At 41.3% G+C, this 25,807-nt stretch overlaps 1 protein-coding gene across 15 annotated transcripts in view; it reads left to right on the top strand.

The window, feature by feature from the left end:
- Positions 1–25,807, top strand: part of SOX5 (SRY-box transcription factor 5) — a 649,313-nt gene that overhangs the window by 612,982 nt on the left and 10,524 nt on the right. For 11 of the 15 annotated variants that reach the window (XM_069806597.1, XM_069806598.1, XM_069806600.1 and 8 more), the window contains 3 exons: positions 3,658–3,830; positions 19,373–19,481; positions 20,407–20,580. In XM_069806597.1, coding sequence (XP_069662698.1) covers positions 3,658–3,830; positions 19,373–19,481; positions 20,407–20,580 — 456 coding nt within the window. The remainder of the gene's footprint in view (positions 1–3,657; positions 3,831–19,372; positions 19,482–20,406; positions 20,581–25,807) is intronic. The other 4 variants (XM_069806595.1, XM_069806601.1, XM_069806602.1 and 1 more) reach the window with 1 other exon arrangement.

Below are 25,807 nucleotides of genomic sequence, written 5' to 3' on the forward strand. Positions count from 1 at the left end.
ATCACATTGTTAATTGTCAATGTATGTAGTATTATTATTAACCCTGCACTCCTTAACTGTGGTAGGTAATAATGTATTTCATCTTTAATTTGTTTGGCCCTACTGCTCTCCATGTACAGTGAGTGCATTGAGTTTCAATTTTTTCACATTAAATTTTTTGTCCTTAGTAGAGTAAGCACCACATTTAGATGTGGAGTTAAGCATCTGACCTGCATCACAGTGGCAGGATATCTCGTGCTCTCTCCTCTGCAATCTTCTTTCCCTACATACCTGCTTTTTTTCGTAGGTGTGAGACCCCTGCAATTTACTTCTTTTAACAAAATGCAGATTTTGAAATGCTGTACCTGTAATGAGTGATAATGTAATTGGATAAAAGCTGTGAGGATGAATGGAGCTTTAAAGGTCACTCTTGTAAGAAGAATTAATGTGTTATACCATTAATAAACCATGGAAAACTGTGGAGCAAAAGATAACATACTTAAGTTATTGTTAATGACATAGAGTTCACTGCTGTATATCTCTCGGCTACAAATATAGAAAGTGACTTTTTGAGGTTGCTGAGCAGTATCACTGTGCATACTGTATATATAAGATAAGCAGTCTTTAACTGGTGCAGGAGCTGGATGGACATAGCCTACTTCTAACAAAGGTTTATCCTTTAATGGAGGACTAGAAGAACGAAAGGCTTGTGAGCAGCCTGCGGAGTCTTTTCCTGCTAACTGCTAGGTCAAATCCAACCAAAGTTAGAGCAAGTAAAACTCATTACCATGTTGAAACCATTTGGTGATCTTAAAAAAGTGAGCATGAAATTTCAAGTCACCCACCAGTAGGAGCTACGCCACAAAAAATTTTTTTAGCATTTTGAGCAAAGGTACTAAGGTCCCTAAAAACGGCAGAGAAACTGGATCACTTTTTCAGCTCGAGAGATGAATCCCTGTACAGAAAGTCACTGGGAAACATATAGTCAAACAGTTACTTCCACTATCTGAATGATCTGAGCTGTCAACGCAAGGCGCAAGTTGTCTGTCCTAGGTATGCACAGCCCACCTGGCTGGGATGCAGTTGAGCTGTCGCTTTTCACTGCCACTAACTTCAAATTAAAACCGTTCTCTGAAGGCAGTTCTTCAGACTGCTTGGTTCCCCTGGCATGGAGAAATGCTCAGGTATTGTTCAGTTGTCTCTGGAGGATGTAAACTTACAGCGTCCTGTGATTAACGGTATAGCTGTATTCGGGCATACAGATATGTAGTCCTTTTCTAGAGCTATCCTTACAGCGTATAAATTATGCTACAGACTGAGCAGTCACAAATGTCATGGCTTCATGTATGACTTTAAATCCAAGCATCTCTTTTCGGGAACAGGCATATGTCCGTGTACTAAAAACAGAAACAACTTCTCTCTGCCCTTTGCCATTATCTGCGACATCTCTATGCTAGTTTGGCAATCCTTGTAACTAAGTGCATTTTATGTGATGCAGTTCCCCTCTCTGTCAATAATTCACCACCTACCCTAAACAACAATAATTTACATTCAACTCGCTTCTATATTAATCATTTCCCTGCACACCAGCATCTTGGCAGCTACTGAAAAACATAAGGAGTGCTTGCTTTTATTCACTGTCATGTGCCAAACTGTCTCAAAGATAGCAGTATCCAGGAAAAGCCAAATAGTCTGGAGAAGGGCATGAATTCCAGTTCCTAGGCACATTCGGCTGTATTACAGATTGAAAGTATTATACCTAGCCTAATCAAGAGCACAACCAGCAGTAATACCACCGTTTGTTTGTTTGTTTGTTTGCTTCCTTTTTAATTTATTCTGACTACATGCAAGCTTGATCAGTAACAGATGCAAAGTGGGGAAGAAACTAAGCAAGTTGATAAAATGGAGGTAAAAAAAAAAAATCAGCTGGTAGCCCTGTGCTGGTGCAGGTTATATCCTTCCTTCTGCTGGGAAAGCTGGAATTCCTGGAATTCCATTGGCTGGGAATTACTGAACTGGGTCATTTGATAAAAGCAATGTGGATCAAGTTATTTCATACAAAACTCTCAGGGTTCCTGGGTATTTAGCCAAAAGCTAACTGTTAGTACAATTAACAACAGTCAAACCACACAGAAACTTTTCTTTCTAGTTTTTGCGCGCCATGGAACATGGGAATACCAGTCCCATTCTGTCTGCAGTCTAAAAAAACAACAATAAAAACCCAAACCAAACTAAAATCCTGACAGCAGCGCAGCACTGAACTAATCTGACATCAGCTTCTTCCCCTGAAATGTTTTAAGCAGCAAGACAATGTCCTACGTTTTTTGGCAATCAGCAGATCAGATAGAAGAGTCTAGCAATACAACAAGGATGTGTAATCTGACATGATTAGACAAGGCTCTTTAGGAACAGAACATTCATAATTGAGACAAAGAAAGAGTATTAATAACACTTTCCTAACACGGCAGTTAGCCATTTTATATTTCCTTTCTTTAATCTTAGTGTTTTTCAACAAATCATGGGATTTAATAGCGTGTTTTGGCAGATTAGAGGATTTATGGCCCAGATGTTTTTTGTTCTAAAAATGGATTAGGGTGTAAAGTTTGCTGGAATCCATGGAACATGTTGAGGCAAGCCGGTCATTTTGTGTGTGATTAGTGCCTGCCTTCTGTCTCACAGTCCCTCCATCTGTCACAATTCACCAATGGATCTGGTTAGATTTAGCCTCATGTCACAAACAGAAGTCCCTTTTCTGGGCAATTTCATATTACAGATTCATTTTATGCCGGTTTTATGCCCTAGTTAAAAGACAGAAAGAAGAGTGTGCATGCACGCGCGTGCGGGGATGTGGAGGGGGGAGGGAGATTGATAGATATTAGCCTCTCCTTTAATGTTTGAAAAATAGACTGGGGCTTGGAGTCTCCCATCAGTATTCTATCCTACAAATCACATGCAGATCATAATAAGTATAATCTACAGTACGCTAAAGGAAAAAAATGACAGTGTCACATTTAAAATTAAATAGTATTAGCTGTGCCGGTGATGCTTGTAACATTTTAAAAGGAAATAATTCAGTGACTACTAAGGCTAAGCCCTAGGCTGTGAATTTGCAGCAAAACAGTGGACATTTGACCTACTATTAGCAGCATGAATAGGAGTGGGAATGTAGGTCCGTGTAGCTGTGGTTTCTTATACATTTCTGAATGACAGGTGGTGGTGGAGAGCATTCAGTGGATGAGGTTTCTCTTCCCAGCCATTATGCATTTCATATCTATAGCAAACCACCGCCACCTGTGGTTTATTTTAATGTATTCACAAGTTTTAAGAAGGGGAAGAATGAAATGGTCTATTTTTAAGAGTTTGGGATTGCTGGCATGATCAAAGCTTCCCCTAACTCTTATCCGGTTACATCCTGCTGCATACAAACCGCAGGACTAACCTCTGCAGCGTCAGGGAAATGCTGAAACTAATGGGATCAAATATCAGGACGATGATTTTGGCACTGAGGTTTCTCATGCTTTCTATCCAGGTGGCTCTATCGTAACGGTAACAGAATTACAAAGCATGGACGGGTTTCTGGGCATTACCTGTTAACTCTTTCTCATTAATAGTGATAAACTATTGGTGCAGTTCATCGATGAAAGCTAAAGTGTTTTCTTGTAACTTTCTTTTTTTAAGATATCCTTTCTTCTATCACGTCGTCAGGTTATTTAAATGACCACGATGCTGTTACTAAGGCAATCCAGGAGGCCCGACAGATGAAGGAGCAACTTCGGAGGGAACAGCAGGTGCTGGATGGGAAGGTGGCCGTTGTGAATAGCCTGGGTCTCAACAACTGCAGGACAGAAAAGGTGAGTTTCCAAGACTGCCGTTGCAAAGGGTCAGAGATTGCTTTTGGCTCGCCTTGGAGATACGTAGGTTCTTCCCCCCTTTTTTTCCCTCATTTTTCTTGCTCTATTTTCTTCTTCCCAATCAGTTTTTAAAGAGAATAGTTGCTTCTTTCAAAAAAAGGGAAAGGCAAAATGAAAACCACAACCAAAAGCTGACATGAGAGACCTGGGGACCCCTGGGGGAGAGGGGGGAGGAGGAAGAGATAGTTAAAGCCCTCACGAGAACTTTGGAGGCCACTAATTCTCTGTTCCAGCCTGTCAACGTGTATTATGAGAAGGTGATCTTGGAAATCTCTGGGTCTAAGTGGAAATCTTGCTTTATGGAAATGCTTACATGTGTTTGTGAGATGAGCTGGATTTGAAAATATTCAAGCTTCTTTAGGAACATAAGCTTTGCTGATACTCAGGCTCAGCTTCTGGGTATTTAGCCTTGTGAGGTTGTCATATATGATATTTTGTGACCATTGCAATGTAGCACTGTCATGTCACGTTAGATGACTTAACAAAAGTGAAAAAAATGCAGAATTGACAACACAAACTGCACCACATATTCGCAGTGAAACTTAGAGGCAGCAGAATGTATGGGCCTTACCACCTTCTGCTTTTGAACTGGCCTGTGAAGCTGTGCTGTAATAGAATATCAACAAAGTGAATATTCACTAGTAAAATGTGTATGTACTGTAACCGTCGCATAAGTCAGAGAGGTTGTGATTTGCTGCTTTTCTCTGGAAATACCTGATGTCTTTCCGTGCATTGCCCTGGCTTATGGAGGATAAATAGACCTGCCAGTCCTTGCTGCCACATTTATAGTGAGCTGTCCTTATAATACAGCCACCTAAGATACGCATCCAAATCCTTGTGTGTGTCTCAACATCATATGCTTAGCAAGACTTTTTCCTCAATTCCTCTCCTCCCCTGCAATATTTTCTGAGGTGATAGAGCCTTCATCATGCAGTATAACCAAGATGACCGTTGTTGCATTTGGTGTAAACTGAATTTCATTGAAACCACTTCTAGTGGCTTTTCACTGTAAGGCCTTGTGTGAATCACTGAGATAGGCAGATAAATAGAATGAATAAAAAAGATCAGCTATTTAGCAGAAACTTGAAAGTCAGTCATCCTAGGAAGCTTGTGAGTCAAACAATATTGTCCAGAATGAGCAGATTGCTAATTTGGATAGCTTTCCATTTTCCCTGTTTTTAGATGGAGTTTGATCAATAAGCTGTGAGAAGCCAGCAGTCTGGGTAATGAATGTTAAATGTACATGTGAGTCTCTCGCTACTGTACTTTTTTCATCAGCCTATCCCGGGTGTAAGTGATGTCGAAATGACTCCAATTTCATGCACTTTCTTGAGAGGAAGGGGAAGGAAAAAAGAGGTCAGTGTAATAGGTATCTGGCAGTACATACAATCTCTCTTAAAAGAGTAAGAGCACTGGTATGGGGAGAGAGAAAGAAAGAGAGGGATGGAGCATGTTTACGGCATTTCACATAGGAGAGTACCAGAAGGGAAAAGGGAAAAGCAGAGTGTCAGATATAAGAAGAAGTGATCACAAGCACAAAGGAATTTATATTCAAATATTTAAGCATTCTTGAAAGGATGCTCGGAGCAGAAATTTCTTTTCTCTGCTCCCCATGTCGAAATGACTTTAACACTCAGCCAGATGCTAATGCAAAGTGACTCAAGCTATTCCTCGCAAGCATAGCTAAATTGCCGTTATTTGTTAAGCGCATTGAATTCAGCTGTGGATACAGCAGTTGGTTGCATTCAGAAAGCATCTGTACCCTTTTTTTTTTCCTTCTTTTTTTTTTTTTTTTTTTTTTAATCCTCCAAAGCAGAGACAACTCTACCTATCTCCCCCCTCTCCTCCCTTGTGCTGGCTGGGAATTGTCAAGTGACAACCGACCAAATCCTTTTGGACAGGAAGCCTTCATCCTGAGTTCTATATACTTGCAAAGCAGGCCTTGTGGTTGGATCAGGAAGCCCATTAAAAGCACTTTGATGGTATGGAAATTCATCTTCATGAAGCACCCAGGCCCCTAAGCAGCATGCTGTTTAGCTGTGGTTACAGATCAGTCATTCACATCGGAGGGCAGTAATTGTGCTGACGGCTTGTTCGGCAATGGAAGTACATAAAATAATCCCAGGCCCTCCACCATGGCATTGCGAGTTAATCTTCTTTAATACAGATCAGCTGTTGTTCTAACACATGACTTTATGCTGGCTCTAGTGACTCTGCACAGCCTTTTGATTAAGTAACAGGAGTGGAACCATCTGCATTCACTTTATTCTGTTACTTCCCTATTGTTGGGATTCTCCTTACCCCTTCTGTTTTCACTTCTCACCCTCAACCCCAGTTGAAGTTTATTTTCCTCTCTAATTCATGCCTCCTGGTGGGCTCGTGGAGGGCAGAGAGGGGTTCTTTTACAAGGTAGCAGGAAGAAAAAATTGTTTGCTCAGTGGCAAATTTTTCTAAAGCAACTGTAGGGTTTGGGGTTTTTGATACAATAAATGCCAAAACTTTATCAGGGCACACTGATTTATTTTATTTTATATTTTATTTTATTTTATTTTATTTTATTTTATCTTATTTTATTTTATTTTATTTTATGTTAAAGTGGAGACAGGAAAGGACAGAACCAAATCTGAGCTCTCCTAGATTATAATGGCATTTGAGTTGCTGGGGTGACCACTTAAGCCACTAAGCACTAATTAAGAAGTTGCACTTTTTAACTTGTAGGGTCTCCTGAGCTGTCTCTTGCATTTGACCCAACAGGAGAGAGATGTAGGCTGTAAAGCTTCGGTACTTGTTCTCCCTTCTCATACATGCTCTAGGCCGTCCGCTGACTAGCCAGATGTGAAGTTCAGATCCAGACAAGCACCCCAACTTCTCTAAAGTTTGTGTCTGTTTGACCTAGGACTTTAAAGTTTTCTCTCTTATTAAGAGCAAGATTTGAGAGGAAGGCAAGTGTTGGCATTTTGCATTAAATTTTATTCGTTTTTTCCCTGTTTTCAAGGGAAAGGAAAAGAGATAGTTGGGAAGGTGGGTAGAGAGTGCTGCAGTGTTACCAGGGAGGGTTTCCCTTCAGAAGCTCAGGGTCCCACCGGGGGCCTTAGAGCAGCCCCTGAACTTTGGGGACTTTGCGTTTGCTCACTGGTTGCTTCCTGCAAGGGAAATTTTGAGGTGGGGGATGGAATTAAAAGAGAGTTAGGCTAAGGTAGCTATCTGTCCATGGGCATATTCGTCCTTAGAAATGTACATTATATTTATAATTACGTACGGAAGAAAGACTCTCCTTCCCATAGAGTGATCTCAAGCTTTATAGGCAACAAACACTCATCTGGGGCTATCCCCAATTTTCCTCCCTTCTTTGCTGCAGTGGGTAGTGTAGTTATGGAGACCTATGGTTCTCTGAGACGTGGTGAGTTTTTTGTTGCATGAATTGCTGCTGCAGCCTGCCAGCGAAGGTCGGCTCCGTGCAGTTCTGAACACGTATGTTAGGCTCTTGGTAGGGATTTATCTGCCAGCGGTAGCTGGGCAGGCTCAGGGCTGGAATTCACCTTTGTGAGTCTCTGCTAAAGCTCTTGGGGGCTTTTCTCCACACATGTACATGACCTGTTATCTGTCTCCTGTTCCCAGATGGGTTGATCCCTGTGGACAGCCAGCTGTAAGGCAGAAGTCAGACAGGCATTTTGTGGAATTGGAGAGAAACTGTATAAAAGGAGTCACAAATGAGAAAAGATTTTTAAAAATGGCTAGGATGATTTGGGTGAGTCACTTTATGGGCATCCAACTTGGACCATCTTGAGGGATTTGATTTTCAGAAGATTACACTAAAAACTATGAGCATCATGATGAACATGGATTTTACTAAAACCTATTTTAATTGCAAATAAAACATATTTTTACATTACTTTTCTTGGAAACATTTCCGTGTATAAATGAGAAGTGTGTGTATATGTTTTTCTGGTTTCTTGGAAACCCAGGAGCATGGTTTTATTTGTAATTGTCATCTACAGTTAATTATAGCTTGATACGTACTATACATAAACAACGTTACCTTTTATACATGTAGCTTAGAGTGCAGATTGTCATCTAGTGCAAACACCACAACAGGCAACACCAGCAAGTGGACTCTGGTCTGTTTGTTCAGCCCCAAAACCGCCTGCTCCTCCGCAAAGGAGATGTACACAAACACAAAGAGCCAGCGTGTGTGTGCATGCAGACAAGCCTACAGAGCGCTCTTTCAGAGATCCACAGCACAAACATGCACCGAGCTAGCCAGTAATTTTCTGACTGTAGTCAGACTCTCAGGCATTCGTGTAGGTGCCCTGGTGACTGTAAAAAAGGAGGAAGGGGGCACGCGAGCAGGTATGTGAGTATGCGTCTGCGTACGCTGGCCCGAAGGCAGTACTGGTTTCGGAAGGCTGGCGCCTGCTGGTAAAGGTGCGGGTGGCTGGGACAGCTGGGGAGGTACCGGCAGCCACACAAGCGTTTCAGACGTGGACGGACGCAGTCACGCTCGTAGCATGCTCTGAGATGAGTGCATCCGAATACATATACCTCCTGTGCTGAAGTGTTTCTTAACCCGCGATACGAGTTCTCCCTGTTACTGCTTGGAGTGTGTCCTGTTAAAAGGCTCTGACATGTACTTGTCTGCTGGGCTGTAACTAAAGAGGCTATTTGTAACAATATTTATTCCAGCATTGTAAGCAAGAGCCTATTTATTACTCATGCTTACCGAACACCGGGTTCAGGATGTCTTTCCTCCCATTCCCACCCAGCCCTCCTCCCGCCATCCTCCCCACTCCCACCCCCACCTCCCCTCTTCCCCTTAAGAGAGTGCCAAACATGAAATGACAGTGACCAATGTTGACTTAATGTGGATGTTTAATAATGAAAAAAGTGTGTCAGTTCCAGCGTTAGTTACAAATGGCAGTAAGTATATCGGGTGGCAGCCCTGTAATAATTTTACATCCATCATTCCTTCCTGATGCCTCGCTGGCTGCCTGATGGATGGGGATAGCAGAGTTAACTCTTAAGAAACTGCTGTGATCTGCTGAGCTGAAATGAATTCTGTCCCTGCTCTCCCCTCAGGGAGGAGGGGGATATTAAGAATCTCAAACCCGCAGATCCTGCTGTCTTTGAGAAATAAAACACTGGAGCTCACTTTACTAAAGGCATAAGCAGGAGCTGGTTTAACACATGGGATTTAAATTTCTTGCAGTAGAGAATTTTACTTCAATAACATTTTTTTCTTCCCCTAATGGTTAAATTTGAACCAGAAAGTCAAGAAAAAACTGGAGGAGAGAAGGGCAGGGAGAGGAAGAAAAGAGAAGGGTTGGTAAAACAGACTCTGCCCCCCATGCGTGCTGCGGACACGGACAGTCCGTGGGTCAGACTAGAGTGAATATGTTGTAATGATTAAAACTGGGAAGAATGGGACCTGGCGCAAGCTGGGCTTCCCAAACAGGAGAAACCCACTGGAAATAAGTCCAGAGATGCAGTACTAACATCATAAACCAAATCACTTTATGAGAGTTGAAACCTGCCCATTTTCATAATCTCCGTATTATTTTACTGGAAAAATACTTCAGCGTTCTCAGTGACTAGCAGGGTCTGTATTACCCACAGACATTACATACACACACACTTATCCCTGCAAGTTCAGCAGGCCACTAATACCTGTGTCCTGTAATTTGCAGCCCACTCTATTCCTCACTGGCCTGTAAAACACTGGGAAAGATGATCAGTGTAATATTTTTGTTCTCACAGTGTGAGCAGAGATCTGTTTGGAATAATTATTATCCAATGTGGGGACCGGGGAGTATCTTGCAGACGATGGACTGCTACAGTCCCACAACACAGAAGTCAACATACTACCCTAACAACTGTATTTCCCCTTCTTATTACCCTTTTCCCTACCCTCTTCCTAATTTTGTCTTACTGAGGTTCTCTGCCAGCAGAAACGCTTGTATGCGGGTTGCAGTCCTCTTTGTTAGTGCTATCAACACAGTTTTCAAAAAGCATGACAAGAGGGCGAGCAGATATTATGTCATCACCCATCCATCACCCTGGATGTCAGCCTTTCAGTAAGTCCAATCAGCAGGCTCAACAGGATCATTCATGTTCAAGGAGTCCTCTGTTCAAGAGGGCTACTGTATCCATCGTCATTTCTCCTGAAACTTTTCTCAAATTTAATTAAAACCATGTCAAGTTTGCACACTGCAAAGATCAAAATTGGTTTTGCCCAGCACTGGTAACTAAGTATTAAACATTTTGATTTGGTTCAGCTGAAAGTTTATCCCCCCCCCCTTTTTTTTTTTGCCGTTTGCTTTGTGGAGCTTGTGTATATTTATATTTACAGCCTCTGCATTTAATGGCCACATGCCTTGTTTTCACAGATGGCCAGTGGAAGAATTCCCCTCCCCCCTTTTCTTTCAGTAAAGCCTGCCTTTGGTTTTGCTACTTCTGTCACAGTGCCACTACTCTCAGTTAGCAAGTGTCTACGCATGGGAGGGAGAGATTCTGCAATAAGGGTTCTTTTTATTCCCCCAAGGATTTTAGCTCTTTATTTTAGAATGCCTTTTTTTTTTCCTGATTGACCATAATCTATTAAATGCCCAGATACATTTTTCAAAGAAAAATCAAGTGTGTATGTTTGTTTGTGTCTTTAGTGCATCATTATGGCAGGGATGCATGGGCAGGGTTAGCTAATGAAAAATGAAACATGCAGAGGGAGGGACAAATTCTGCCCGCGGATGTGTGCATGGAAGTCCTGTTGAAGTCAAGGAGAACAGCAGGCAAAGAGGCAAGGCAAGAACCCTGGATCCTTGCAGCTGCTGACTGGGAGTGGGAACTTAAGTCTTCGTTCAATCCAAAGGGCAGAGACTGGAAACATTCACAGGCTAGCGTGGATCAGGGAGGACTGCAGCTGTTTATACCTTAGTGGAAATTTTATTAAGCCCAATAAAGGTGGATCAACTTCCTCCTGAAAAAAAAAAACCCATACAATTGATTCAGAGTTCTTGTTATGTCTTTTGAGCTTTTTGAATCTTTGGGTTTAAGCTCTAAGCTGTGCCCTGCAGCCACAAGAGCTAATTACTTCCTGAGATTTTATTGTTATTTTTACATAATCACATGCCTCCAATAGCTAGGGCTTTCAGCACATTCATGGGCACCAGCATCAGTGCAATACCTCTCCTCAGTGTAATAGAGCCTGAGCTTGATTGTCCTGTGACTTGTGCCCACTTAGTCTCCTGGGGGATCAGCCTGTCCTCTTCTGCCCGTCCTAGTAGGCAGGTGTGCACTTAGCTGAGTGACAAACAGCCACTGGTGTCTTTTGGGGGTGCTGAACTTCACCTTTAATTGTATCGATGCTGATGCTGGGGAGTAGACAAGCTAAGCCTTACTTCATGACTAGAAAAACGTTGTGGTTTCTTTCTTAGGAGACAGCCTAGATAGTATGTCAACTTCTTCATTAGGGCTCGACAAAATGTAAGCGAAGGTACAGCAGCCTTCATAATTTGCATACCTTTATATCTGTTTTGCTGCTACGCAGTTGAGTCACCAGTTGTTTAATAAACAATTGCCAGGAAAGCAGAGACTGTGTTCTTGCTTTCTCTTCAGGTGTGTGTAGACCCTCTTTCCCAGGTTATCCTGCGTGGGTTGTAATTTTCATCTTGTTTCATTTTGGTGTACCACCTCTCTTCCTCAAGTAACCCTTCCTTTCCTCACTGATCAGCTGTAGCAGCTCTTTCTGACTCGCTGTGAAATCCGTCATTAAAATTTGCACGGCAGATTTCATCCAGAGATCTCAAAACTCTTCCCAATGGCGGGAAGATGTCACGATCTCCGTCCTGCTGAGTTGGGGAAACTAAGGTGCAGCGACTGAACAATTCATGCAAAGTTACAGAGCATGTCAGCCCAGCCCCGAAAGCAGTCTAGATGAGAAACTGGGTCACGTAACTCTTAACCTATTTGCAGTCAGCGGATTACAGCTGGATCTGGTTGAGGTCAATGCCTATGCCCGCACTGTAGAAACTTTTCGAGGAAGGAAGCAGTGTCTCATCATTCTGCTTTGCTTTTGCTTTCCTTTTTATTTCTTCCTTAAAGTAATGGGCTGGGCCAGCCCTACCTGCGTTTTCATTTAAAAATCCTGACTTGCACTATCTCTCAGAGCTCATAACCAAAGAAAAGGAGGACCTCAGTGTCTCCTCTTTTCCTCTAAAATTGCTACTTTCCATCAGTTTGTTGCCAAGTCAAATAATATATTTTACTGAGGGAATAATTCTTTCTCAAATAAAGAATTTTTAAAAAATATATATTTTAGGGGCCTGACCTCTGCCAAGTTATTGAGGATTTTCCTCTTTTTATTTTAGTGGACTCTGTCTTGCCTTCAGTGTTTTGAAAGGCACTGACTTGAGAGCCCTTAGAAACCAAAGGCCTATGTCAACAACATATAGCAAAGAAAATGACTATACAAATTTCAGCAAATTCCCCTTGTGACTGGGTGTCTGTTCCTGAGAGGAGAGTAGTTAAACGTCTGGGCCTGACCCATCTGATTTTTTTTCCTATAATACCTCATACGGCACCTCTCTACTGAGTCCATATAACACTTTGTATAGATTACAAATCAGATGCAATGTTTTCTAGGCAGTATTGAACCAATCTGGATTTGAATATATACTGTAAACCAGAAGATATGGTTCCTTTACCAAGTGATGTAGCCCCAATTAAAACTGAATGTGATAATTCTGAAAGAAGAAACATAAAATCAGGAGGAGCCACAAATAAAGAATGTTCTTTTATTTTCTTGCTTCTAATGTTGCTTTTAGGTTCTGTGGGTGGATTATTCCATGAAAAAGAGAGATCTCAGATAAGCAAGACTGAAAGAGCTGAGGGGGTGGTGAATGCATTGTTTCTTCATACTCAACTTTGATGCAACAACAACAAAAAAAATCTCCCAAATGATAAATTGCTGTGACATTATAAATAATCTTTCATCTTCTTTGGTGGTCCACAGAGTTTATATAATTGGAAGGCTAAAACCCTTCTTTGTTGTTTCTTCCCTTTTCATTAGTACAGTAGAAGACTATAAAATTGTGCAGCCAGAAGGGGTTTAACAATTACTGAGTCACCATTTGAAAGTCTCACTCTATTTTATCATTTTATGCATGTGCTTTTTGTGAGTTTTACAGCCCTGCAAGCGTTACTTAAGCAAGGTCCATTGTAATGGTGGATCTGTAACTGCTCTTACTTTTATTTTATTTTGCTTTCCCTTGTAACATGTGCCATCAGCAAGAGTCACAATTGCACACTCAGAAAGAACTTATAAGACTGAGGTTATAATTTTTAGATAAGATTCAGAAGTGCTAGTTTCAGTTCCTAAAACTACCAGTCTTACTAAGGAACCTTTGGCAAGTCACATAATACGTGACTCAGTTTCCCATCGGGTAAACAGAGTTAATAATACTGCCTTTCTTTGTGAAATAGTGTGGCTAAATTCACTGGTGAGTGCAAAACACTTGGGCAATGTGATCTGTTACACAGAAAAACCTAAATCTAAATAGAAGATCCCTCTGAAAAGAGCTGGAAATTTTCTTACAGCAGTTATAGGTATAACAGGATCTAGACTATAACATGGTTTGGACTGGGACATACAATGTGCACAGTACCTATTTTGAAATACCATGGCATTCATATACAGGAGTAGAGCCTGGACTGCAAGTAATTCATCACGTGCAAACCTTTGGGCACACCTCTCACTACTGCCAGTGGTTCCTCTGAGTTCTTCCAGCTCTCTGTCATCCGTAATGCCTACCTGCCTCATGTTTTCCACATTTTGAAAGACTGTGGATGAAGATTTTATAACACAAGCTATTCTGATGTTTATTATTGCCAGAGACAGAGGAATTGCACAGAAAGATTACTTTTACAAAGTCTTCACTGATGTCAGATGTAGGATAAGACTCTTCACCTTTTTGGAGAGCTAAGGAAAATATCATAGTGTTGAATGGATAACACCTGGCACCACCAGTGTGTCTGATAATTAAAGATGTTTTTCTATCATAAACAGAAGTGAACTTTCATTGCGGGATCATAGTCTAGCAGCTAATCTGCCTAGTACTTTAAGATTTGGTGCGTAGTGACCAAGGTATGTGTTGGAATGGTTGATATTTACTGGGGCTTGCTGAGAGAAGACTTCTGCCTCAGCACCACAAACCGCATTAGATGCTGTCACAGGCCCTGCTCACCCATCTAAGATAAAAACTAGCTGATCAAAACTCAATCTATTTGAAAATACCACCTTTAGAGTTTAGACGTGGGAATTTTTCCCACAGAATAGGATGATAAATAGCTGGACGAACTGCACTTGGAGGGGGGGGGAGGAAATGGGACACTAAAAAGGACAGTAAGAGGCAGCCATCTGTTTCTTTTTATGCATTGACACTGAAGGGAACAAAGGTAGCAGGCACTCTGTCCATCAGTGTATTTGTAACTCTTCAGTGCAAGAACTCGTGAGCAAGTTTCTCCTTGCAGTCCATAGGTAACGGTGTTTGGCTCTCTCCAGCTCCTCTACAAACACAGTTTTTTCACCTGGCCTTTCAGTTCACTTGGAATAAGAAAAGCAGGAATGTGAAGAGATGTGCCTGAACGCTCCTCCTCTGGTATTCTACACTGGCCGTATCTCTGCAGGCATGAAACTGAGAGGAAAAATATTCCTATCAGGGGAAATGGGGGTAGGGTTAGGGGAGCAGAAAAGTGAAGAGTGGACTGCTTCAGTGAAATTGCTAACCTTGAATTATGCAATCGGAAAAACAGCTCTTGCCAAAATACAATTCTAACAGAGTTCAGAGTACTGTCAGTGTTTGCCAAATACCCCAGCCAAAAGGATGTCTCAAAGAGGGGGAGGAGGGATCGGTTACCATATGCCCAGCATTCACAGAATTCTGGAAGAACTGTGGAGTCCTTCAAGAGTGGATGCGTGTGCATGGTCTCAGGTGCACCCTGAGTGTTGGTACCATGATCCAACACAAGGTAGGAGCAGCGAGGGCAGAGGGGAGTAGGCAAATATATCAGAATGTCTTTATTTCTCAGACCTTCCAAGGTTTTGCTTCACATTTGTATAGTAGTGGGAGGAGTTCTGGCAGACTTTATCAGGCTGTTCTACATATGTTTTGACTCTTCTTGTTTTATGTTTCTTCTATGAAAGAGACTGCAACCAAGTTCTTGTCATTTTTAGATCAATGTTTTGTTAAACTATGACAGCTATCCATGACAGAGAGCCAAGTAACTTTTGCAGCTGACCACAAAACTGAGTCTGACTTGCGGTGCTTAGTCATTTTTTATATATTTTTTTTCTACATGACACATTCCATGTGTGTATGTGTTTTTCATTGTTCTTTTAAATATATAATTAGAACATTTCTAGGAGCTATGGTACAAAACAATCTTCTCTGGCACATTACTTTCTTTGATTAATAAAGTTTTAGAAACTTCTCATCACATCGTGGCTTTTGATGAAACCTCTCTGGTTATTCTTCAAACAGTTGGGCTGTTGTGGGGTTGATTGCTCTCTACAGTATTATCTTCTCTGGTTTGCCCATTACGATTTTAAATGATCCAGACAACAGAGCTCTCACTGCCCATATGAAGAGTCTCTCCTACAGTCCAATAGAAATGACATTAGGATAGTTTTTCCCAACCTCTGCCGAAGTTCTTCATAGAGGTAAAAGATGTTTATGTCTTTTAGCCTTCTGGGGCCCGATCCAAAATTCAGAAATTTAGAAGAAAAAGAATCACTTCATCTTTAGCAAGAGATCCATTTTTTCTTCTCCTGCAAGAGCAGAAGCGTTCCTTCCCATTCGTTTTTGCTAGTTTGTACCATCTGATTTTTAGCAGGTCTGGGAAGCAATTCTTTGCACTGCTTCCCTGGGTTTGGACCAACCTTGCCTCTTCTTCCCAGCAGTATTGGTTCTAGGCTGCAGTTGATGCCACTCGTGCATTGCTCATAGGATGAATAGCATTTTAGACCTTTGGGGTGTGGGCAAATCTGAAATGAAGGGATTATCACTCTGTTTACTTTCTTGTAGCTTTAAAAACCTGAAAGCAAGTACAATTTCACCAGCTGAACTCTCTTCCCTGTTTCTTTCTCTGCCCAGCAAGAGGATTGGATGTAGAGCTTCATAAAATGATAAAATAAGTTTAAGGTATAGTCCAACATAGTGTGCAGGAATGTGCCACTGCCTCCTGAATTCTAGTGCTGTATCACAACTGCTGTAATAAAGTGTGCTGTTGAACCCAACGTGCGTGTACTCCACCTGTGATCGCTGGATGGTATCACAGCTTGCTACTGTTTACACAGCTAATCCAACACAGCGGAGTGGTGGCAGTTTTAAGAATGTGTAATTTGCTATTGAATTAAGATAATGATGATAAATAGATCCTATTTTTGTATAAACTTGAAACCATTGACCTCTTGTCTGAAGTTCTTAAATAGGTTCTGTGAGAGGAGGCTGGGCTAGCAAAGTCAGTAGGTTGCCAGTTTATTTGGCGTCAGGGAAGAAAAGATTTTTTTCCATTGTTTCTTTGGAGCTTCCATAAATACTTTCTCCATAAACTGAAAGACTCTGTAGGAAAGGTAAAGAGAAGCTTCCATCAAACGAAAAGCAGTAAGTCATCAACTGAATGCTTTCAAGCAAAACAACACGGGAATGCTGCTTAGCCCCTTTCAAATATTTTGTAATTGTAAAAGCATTTCTCTACGTCAGGATTGCGGAAAATCAGCTGCCTTGTGTTTAGGGGGAAGAGCGTAGGACAGGCAATCAGAAAGCTACTTACGTATGGTCAGGCTTTTGCATCCTGCCAGGGTGTTGCTGATCTCTTTCTGCTCTCCTAATGCTGTTGCAGAGGCTTAGGAAAGAGCTGGCCTTAGATTTATTCTTGCCTGAGTACTTTTAAACTTAAACATCTCTAAACATTAACACAGAAAAGTACAGCTGGCTGTTTTGACATCCTCTGTTTCAAGAGCAACTTCGCGCAGAAGTTCTTTTTCACTGCCGCCTTGTCGTTGCTGATGGAACTACATTGTCATTCTCTGTGTTTAATTAGCAAGGAGTACATTGTCACCGTGTTGAAAGGGTGCTCTCCCCTCTCACCCATGTTTCGGCTGGCCAGAGCCACCTCCAAGCGCCGGGGCTGAGCGGCGCAGCCTGCGAGCTCAGCACTCACCTGGCATTCCTTCGCAGCCCCTCTTCGATCATGCCTGCGCGCTCTCGCTTCAGCTAATGTGGCTGTACCTCAAAATGCAAAACTTTGCCCAGGATGGATAGCGGCAGAGCATCTGTGGGCTTGTTAAGTCAAACTCTGATAAACGAGCCGTACCCGGTGTGTACCTTGCAGACAGCATGCCGGAGCATTCGCTGACCTTAAGACTCAATCAGATCATGTCGGCAGAGTGTGGTTCTGAATGTAACTGCCTCCGACTTCAACAGCTGCGTTTACTGCATAAAGAAAAAGCTGTTAAGCCTGTGCCCTTTGCGCTCTCAGCTCTGTTTCTCTAAGAGGTTTATACATGATTCAAGAAAAGCCTGCAACAGAATAACTCCCCTCCCCCATAATGTACCCAACAAGAGGAGATGTTCTTGTATATTTTAGGTTGGTGGCAGCATTTTTAAATGATTTCTGACATAAAAATTTTTGAACTCTTATCATTATGAAGTTGACGGTAAATAAATTTTTTTCTGAGGAAACACTGTTGACTTCCATTATATATCTGAGATCCATTTGGAAGAAATACAAAGTCAGCTTATTCCTGACTTTCTGTCTGCTGACAAGCTGCTTTGGAAATGAGAGCTGAGTTAAAACCAGTAGATCAAAGTGTTTGGTAAAGCTAAATGCCTGAACAGTTCAGGTGCTTATTCGAAGCTTCTCCAAGCTTTCTGGGGATCTGCTGTGCCTGGTAGTGTTACAGAAACCTTTTTGTTTGTGATAGGTTGACTCTGCTACATGAGCTTTTCCTGCAAAAACCAAGAGGATAACTCATCTTGCGTGCTTTCGGTGGTGATGGGTCTGGTTATAGACAGAGCACCAGGTGTGCGAAAGGGACCCACAGTGAAAATGAACGTGAGGAACAGGAAAGTTAACCTCATGTTCCCTAAACCGTGCGAGCGTACGAAGTGGAGCAGATTAGCCTCGTTTCTAAGTCCCACAATAAAATTGTTGTGAAATGACTTGCGTGAATTGGAACCGTTCTTTGAATTGCAGATGCAGGGACATCACATTACAGGAAGCGTTTCTGTTTTCGCATTGTTCTCTTTTCTTTTTTCTTCTATAGTACAACCCAGTGACATTATTAGGCTACATAGAATAGTTGTAAAGTCTCCGGTTGCTATGTGAAATCTGAAAGTTTTTTTAGTTTGTTGATCTTTTACAGTCATCGGGAGTGGAATAGAGCAACAAAACAGCAATCTTTCTTTCAGGAAGAAGCTCAAGAATTTTTTCAACTGGAGCCACTTTATTATCATGCCGTATCATGTCATTTTCTTAGCTTTGCAGAAGGCACAGTGCCTAACGTTTTGAAACGTTAGTATTGCTTTCCTGAAAGATTTATTTTTAAACATATGATTGTCAGGAAGATAGAATGTTTATGGGTGAAAGTCACTGGGAAAACAAAAACAGTTGGAAAATGGAACACCTTTGTATTTGTAGAGTCAAACAATTCAGGGGGAAGCGAGGTGTTTTGAAGAGAACATTGGAATTAATGGCCCTGGCATCTTGTTCTGGCAATGTCTTTAGACACCGCTGCAGCCTGACGGATTAATTGGCAGCACGCACTAGCCTGTTGCAATCCAGGGTTCACAGATAGTTCTGACTAGATGAATGACGGACGGGGTGTTAGTAGGATTGGGCAAAACAGTCTGGACAAGAACACAAACTGCTGCCCAAGTATCACGCTTAATTCAGGCTGACCCTTTCCCAAGGCCTGAATAAGTTTTCACTACAGGGTGGTGTTTGTTTTTTTTTTCCCTACGGTCTGCTTCCTAAAATATTGCCTTTTAAAAACGAAGAAGGGCAAAGTCACCCATGTCTCTGCACCTTAATTGCAGGCTGGAAATAGAGTAAAACAATAAATAAGTTGCAAAAAAGCGTGTATCATTTAAACTTCCAGTCCAGCTTTGCAGCCAGGGACGTAGAGAGTTGAAGTATTCTTCAGATGTGCAGCCAGTTTTGTCATGCCTAGCTAAACCAATCTTTTCAACACTATGAAGTTTGCTCATCACTAGCTAATAAGCATGTTTTAAAAAGGACTTGGTAGAGTCTGCAACCATATCCCTTGCAGAAAACATATTTTTATGTATCCTTAAATACCTGGCTCAGTAAACTGTTGTGAATGAATTGTTATCCAGCTTCCTTATCAACCTTCTAAATTACCTATGAACTTTGCAGTTACAATGTTTCATTATTTTCCTGATCCAAATCCCCTCGTCTTGCCCATATAGGACAAAACAACACTGGAGACCCTGACTCAGCAACTGGCAGTAAAACAGAGTGAAGACGGGAAGTTTAGCCACGCAATGATGGATTTCAACATGAGCGGAGATTCTGACGGTCAGTACAAATGGCTTATCCTTATTTCCAGGTTTGTGTGTACATGTCAATGGGATCTGGAGGAGAATCCAAGTGCTTTGGAGGTCTGTGAGGCGTAAGAGCGGTTAGCAATAAGTGGCTATGAAACAAGGCAGGAAAAATGATTCATCGTGTGGTGTTTTAAGTCTGGAGGTGATTTTTAGCCTTCTCTTCTGTACACTGCAGTTCTCAAGACTGGACCAAGAATGTATTTCTGATGGTAAGAGGGAATAAAGGAGGCAAGTCGCTGTGGAATAAATGAGATCACACAGCGAGTCCATGAGTTACAGACCTGATTATCCATAGGTGTTGCACTCTCTGCATCTGTAGGAACTTTCTTGGTTTGATGAAGCAAGCGTAATGTTCATTTCTTTCTCTGCTATTGCTTATGTTGTTATGGAGAGGTAAGCACAAAAGCAGGCAGATGTGTAAATGTGCATTTGCTACTTTGAGGATTGCTTAAGAAGAAACGCCTGATGTTGCCATATATCACCCCCTTCCCATCACAAAAAAGGTAGAAGAAAGGTAACGTAATCTGACCAGCGTTCTGTAAGCAAGAAAGGAAGAAAGTAAAAAGAAAATCTACATTGATAAGTGTTGGGATTATGTTACTAAGTAGTAAAAGATGGTTTAGAAAAGCTGTTTAATGCTTTGTGTTGAAAAAAACAATTGAAACTCTTGATCAAGTCTATACTATGTGCTACTGAATCAACAGAATAACTAAAAACTAGACAATATATGGTACAATATATGGTATTTCCTACTGCTTCAAGTAAAAAGAAGAAACGCCACTAACCTATTGTGAACACTGACTCATTGAATGTGCAGCACCTGACATAGGTTACTGATAGCAGAGGAAGCTGCATAATGAAACACAAGCTGGGAATGTTTTTCTCTTTCTTTTTAGGAAGTGCAGGAGTTTCAGAGTCTAGAATTTATCGGGAATCCAGAGGGCGTGGTAGCAATGAGCCCCATATCAAGCGCCCAATGAATGCATTCATGGTGTGGGCTAAAGATGAACGGAGGAAGATCCTTCAAGCCTTCCCTGACATGCACAACTCCAACATCAGCAAGATACTAGGTAAGAATGATAAAGCACTGTTCTTTCAGTAGCAAAACTCAAACTTTTGACTGAATAGAGCTGAGCACCTGACACAACAGAATTACGGTCTCTAGAATGTCTGTTTTCCTACTAATGACTGCACCAAGGGCATACAAGCTTCCACCGTGCTGCCCAGTGGTATACATTAACCATAACCTGAAATGTTCTTGTCTCTTTGTAATTACTGAGATTGTGGTGGTGGTTTTGGTGCGAAAACATGAACTGAATAGGGAAAAACAGTTCATTTCATTAGGGTTTGAACAAGCACAAAACAACTGCTATCGTTTATTTGGCCACGTATTTCAACTAACTAGATTCTATGGGGTAGCACACCACAGTATTTGATTTGTGCCATAGCACTTTCTGTTCGAATCAATGGCCATAGGAAAAAGATCCTAAAATACATCCTAAAATACATTTTAAACATTGACAGTTTTAAAGGATTTTTATTATGTTCCTGTTATATTAGATTTCCCTTTAGTACATGAGCTCTATCACAAGCTGCTTTTATTCTAAATATTCTGAAAAGAATCCTGGAATCAAAAAACGACACGTCAGAACTGATTGCCATATCCTCCACTCTTCACATCCCAAGCAATATTTGTCATGAACATCATCTACTGAATTTCATGCCATAGTCTTCCAACTTTTCACTACTTGCTCAAATTCCCAGGACTGCATTCTGTCCTAAGTTACTCCTCTGTGACACACTGAACGATACAGAAGGTGAATAATGAGGATCTCTGAGGCCAATGAATTACTGTTCTGCAGAAAAAAAAAAAAAAAATCTGTGACCAAATTGGACATGTTGCATTTTTACTGATAAAGACTGTGTTACAGGACCTAAGCGTCCCTCAGGCCAGTGGGTAAAAGCTTAAGCAGGGACCCTGTTCACCTGGGCTGCAGGTCTCATTGGTTTTGCAGACAACTCGAGAGATGTGGCGCAGTTGTAATGGCAGCATTAATCAGCTGCAGAGCTGGTAAATATGCTGAGTTTAGACTGGTCACAGGTTTGAAGCTTAGCTTGATTAGAGTGGTATTATGAAAAGTTAGCAGGGGGCAAGTGGAAATGAGATAAATTGGTGGGAGAGGCAGAATGTATTGGCTGTGGATGGCAGATGTGACGATATTAACCCGTGATTAAAAGGGTGGTACGAGATGATTAGATTAGTTATGGGAACGGGATTAGAAGGCTAAATTGGTTATGTTGATGGTCAAATAACCTTATACTGGTTAAAAGGGATTATACTGGTCAGAGGTGTATGATGTGATTAGACTGAGGACAGGGCACTAATGGTTTTGGTCTGTTTCTAAATTGAGAGTAGACCTGGTTAAACCTGTTTTTAAATAATCAGCTTCAGAAATCTACAAGATCATTCTGAATGGCCCTTTTCATATAGAAAGTACAAAGAGAGCTTGATGTTTTCCCTCTTAACTGATTGTTTTGGATAACAACCTCCGACAGCACGCTGCTAATTCATTCTGCTTAAAACAGGCGCTTGAGCTGGGCTGACATTTTACGCAGTCTCTGGGGATCCTGGTTGACATTTTAAAGGGCTTCTAAGCATTTTATAATACCCTAAAATCTGGTTTTAATAAGCCATTCTGCTGAAATTGTTAACATAAGGAATCACCTTTTACTATTTGGCGCTAGATCAGGGAGATATGGGGACATCTTTTTCTGATTAGATATACAGTAGTTGGAGTAAAATGTGCAAATTCATTACAGATCCTGTTGAGGTGACAGACAGTATAGCTGACTCCAAACTCTTTCTGTTTCGCTGCCAGATATGGGGAAAAGCAAGGTCTGAGGCAGTAAGAGATGATGTTTCTATTTCTTTCCAGTATCACGTTTAATTTTTTTATTCCACCTATGCAATGGAGAGGGATGTCCCGACGTCTTCTTTCTCGACAGAAACGTTACAAAGGTCTTCCCTCGATTGCAAAAGGCCAGTCTTTTGAAGTCAGCAGGGAGCTCTCTGTTAACTGGCGTAGGGTGAGCAACTAGAAGCTTACAGTTCAGCCAGGTATTAGGGTCTCTTTATTAGAAAGCCACAATTTTTTCTTACCCTTTTTTTAGCAGCACTGCTACACGTTGAGGTCAGAGAGCTTGTTGTCATGGGGAGTAGCTTAGATGGAGTTGTCACCGATCAAGGGTCATTTTTATAGTAAAATGAGAGGAGGTGCCCTTCCCAGCACTAGAATTCTCTAGGGATTATGTTTGACACTGTGGTATTATGTTTTGAGCATAAAAATTAGATACATGGATTTGTCACTAAATTCATCTGTGCATACGTTTGTCATCCATCTGTTCATTGCAACTTAAACTTGTGGATAATGATTTTTTTTTAGTAGATGTTAAAAAAGTGCTAAAATGGGTCTGCTGGACCCTATCAATTTAATAATGCATTGTTTAGATATTTTTGTAGATATTTTAATAAATTTCACTGAGAAATCTACACGAAGAGATTAGGAAAAGACAAAGTTAGATACTACCTTCAGAAATTCCCTCATGGATGTGTGTGAATACAAACCTATACACATACCTGTACAGTATCCAAGTGTTTGTGTATGTGACGGTATGTTTTAAACGTAAAATCAGCCTGGTTCAGATAGTCAGATTCAAAACGTCAGTCTAATGGGCTAAAAGTTAGGCAGTATTACAAACAGCTGAAAATTCTTGTCAGAGAAACTTTGCTTAAGGTGAGCGGTAAGCAGAGCTCCGAACCCCACGTGCGCGGGTGTGCCCGAGCACGAGTGCCGGGGCACACGCGGGGCCGTCGCTTTCCTGCCCTGGACTCACATAGCTGGTCTCCACCGCCGAGTTCACGGGCGTTACGTGGGCACAGCTCTAACTGGTCTGGCTCACTTTGGGGGCAGGAGCCATGCTGGGTGCTGCAAAGTCTTGTCATTTTCTCATTTATTTCCTAAACACTTCAGCCACCAGATCAGGGAGAATTGTGCGAGCATCCTGCTTGTCGTTATGTATGCATTTGGGGAGGGGAACGTGTTCTTGTTTCCATAGTCAAGGAGAAAAGCCTTGCATACTTGACCCACTCAAAGCTTTCTAACACAGATGGTGAGCAGAAAGCTCACCCAAGAGTGTAAATCTTCCCTTAAAAAGAAACATTTTTCAAGATTCTTCAATCACACCTTGTTTGGGCTTGGGCTTGGCACTGTGCATAGGTACCCGTGCCTGCCTGTGTGTGTTTATAGACACGTGAAACAATGGCAGATAAAGCTATTACAAATATATGTTATTTTTAACCAGTTTTGGTATGTTGATTGACGATACTCATTCATAGCTTAGCTTGCCTGTGGGTGCAGATTCAAAGATCAGGGTTATATATTCTTCAAACTTTCAAAATTTCAGATTAAGAACGATCAGAGAGCTGGTTGTATTTTGTATATTACTAAGAAAATAAGTGACAATGATAAAATGTAAAAAACAAGGGTTTATCATCAGAAAACGTGCCCTTTTTCAAAATTCATTTTGACAGCATTGTTTGTTTAATTATTTATGATACTTCAAAACATACTAGTAAATTATATGTAGTGTATTTTGTAAAAACCGTAAAGTCATATTAAGAGGAGGTATCACTCTAGAAAGCAGCTATTAAAAATGTGCTGGTAAGAGAGGTGAGGCTGCCAGGATTTTTGTTGTATTGAGTTTGCAGCTTAGGAAGGAAAAACATAATGAATTACATTTATGTATAAATATTGTATGTGTAACTGTATGTACAAATATTATGCATCAAAATTTCAGGTTTTATGGCCCTGATCCTGCAAAGACTCATGTGTTTGCTTAACTTCACCCACTATTTACAGATCTTTTCACATGAGGGGTAGCAATCTGCCTGCCCAGATCTGACTGTAGGATTGCAGCAAGCGAGCTAGCACAGCGAAAGAGGAATTGTGCTGGGATAGAACATTTTCATGGCAATTTTGCAACAACTGATTTTAATTTCTACCTTTCTGTCTGTCCATCTGTCTCAAAATATATCGGAGTTTCTCCATTGCAGGTCCCCTCAGAGCATGTAAAGCAAATGTCAAGATTTGTTTAAAGACCGAGGTTTTCAACTTTATTATTCATAAATAAAAACTGATTCATCAACAGGAGATGGGGCTGGGGCTGTTTTTCTAAGCCACTGGGACTACAGCAGGTCTGTGATTAGAGGACTAAATTTAGACTAACTTTTATGATTTTCTTCATATGCTAAAACACCAGTGTGCCAGTGTCTACAAGGTAGAATTTGAAAGCAGACCTACATCTGGGCATCTTCCAGTGGAGCTCATATACTTTACCCTGAATTCTTAACATCATTCAACACAGGCCCTATCTATGTTTCCATCTTGCGCAGCACTAGTAGGTGTTAGTGTTTTGGCAGTCTCCACATGTTTATCACTGTGTCATTTAGCCCAAAATCTAAGAGGTACTACATGTGGAAAGTTGGTGTCACTTTTTCTAGCCACCCTCTTTGGCAGAAAAAGCTTGGAATAATTTCTCTGCAGGAAACAAAGCTGCTGACCAGGATTCTGGCTGCAGAGGCTTGCTGCCCTGTGTAACACCAAGCCCTGCCACAGATCCCCGCACACAGACACTGCCCCGTGTGACATACGAAGTGCCGTGCAGGACTTCTAGTCCAAATCCTAGAAACCATCTAGTCACACTAATATGGTGCTGTGCCTAAGCTAATAACAATGTAATTAAGCTGTTTCCCATTCCAGAACTAGCTGGAGGATCTCTGCATGTTACGTGTTGTAAACGTCATGAAAAATGATGGTTTTGACTCCAAAGTAATGTTTGCTAAGAAAGGGATGTCCATTGCTCCTCTTCCGAACAAAGACATCATTATTTACAGATCAGTTATCTCTAGGTCTGAGGTCAGGCTGGACCAGCCTGTTAGCCCTTCACTCCAGAAGCCCAAACTGCAGCTTGGAATAAAGATTCAAAGAGCAATCAGGAAAATGGTGTCAATAATCCAAAGGGGCCTTTCTACAGGGAACCAAACTGTTTTCTTTCCTGGGAAGGGATAACTGGGATAACTGTGCTCTCTATATTGCGAGTCTTAGGGGCACAGTGAGGTAAGACCAGCCTGAGTAATAGTGTGAGCTAAGTACCGTATGAGTAACCATAAAAAATGAAGAACAAGAGGAAGTCAAGTATGACATATGACATTATGAACCCACTAAATTGAGAAACTAT

Source organism: Haliaeetus albicilla, chromosome 19 (assembly GCF_947461875.1).
Source record: "Haliaeetus albicilla chromosome 19, bHalAlb1.1, whole genome shotgun sequence".
Taxonomy (NCBI): domain Eukaryota; kingdom Metazoa; phylum Chordata; class Aves; order Accipitriformes; family Accipitridae; genus Haliaeetus; species Haliaeetus albicilla.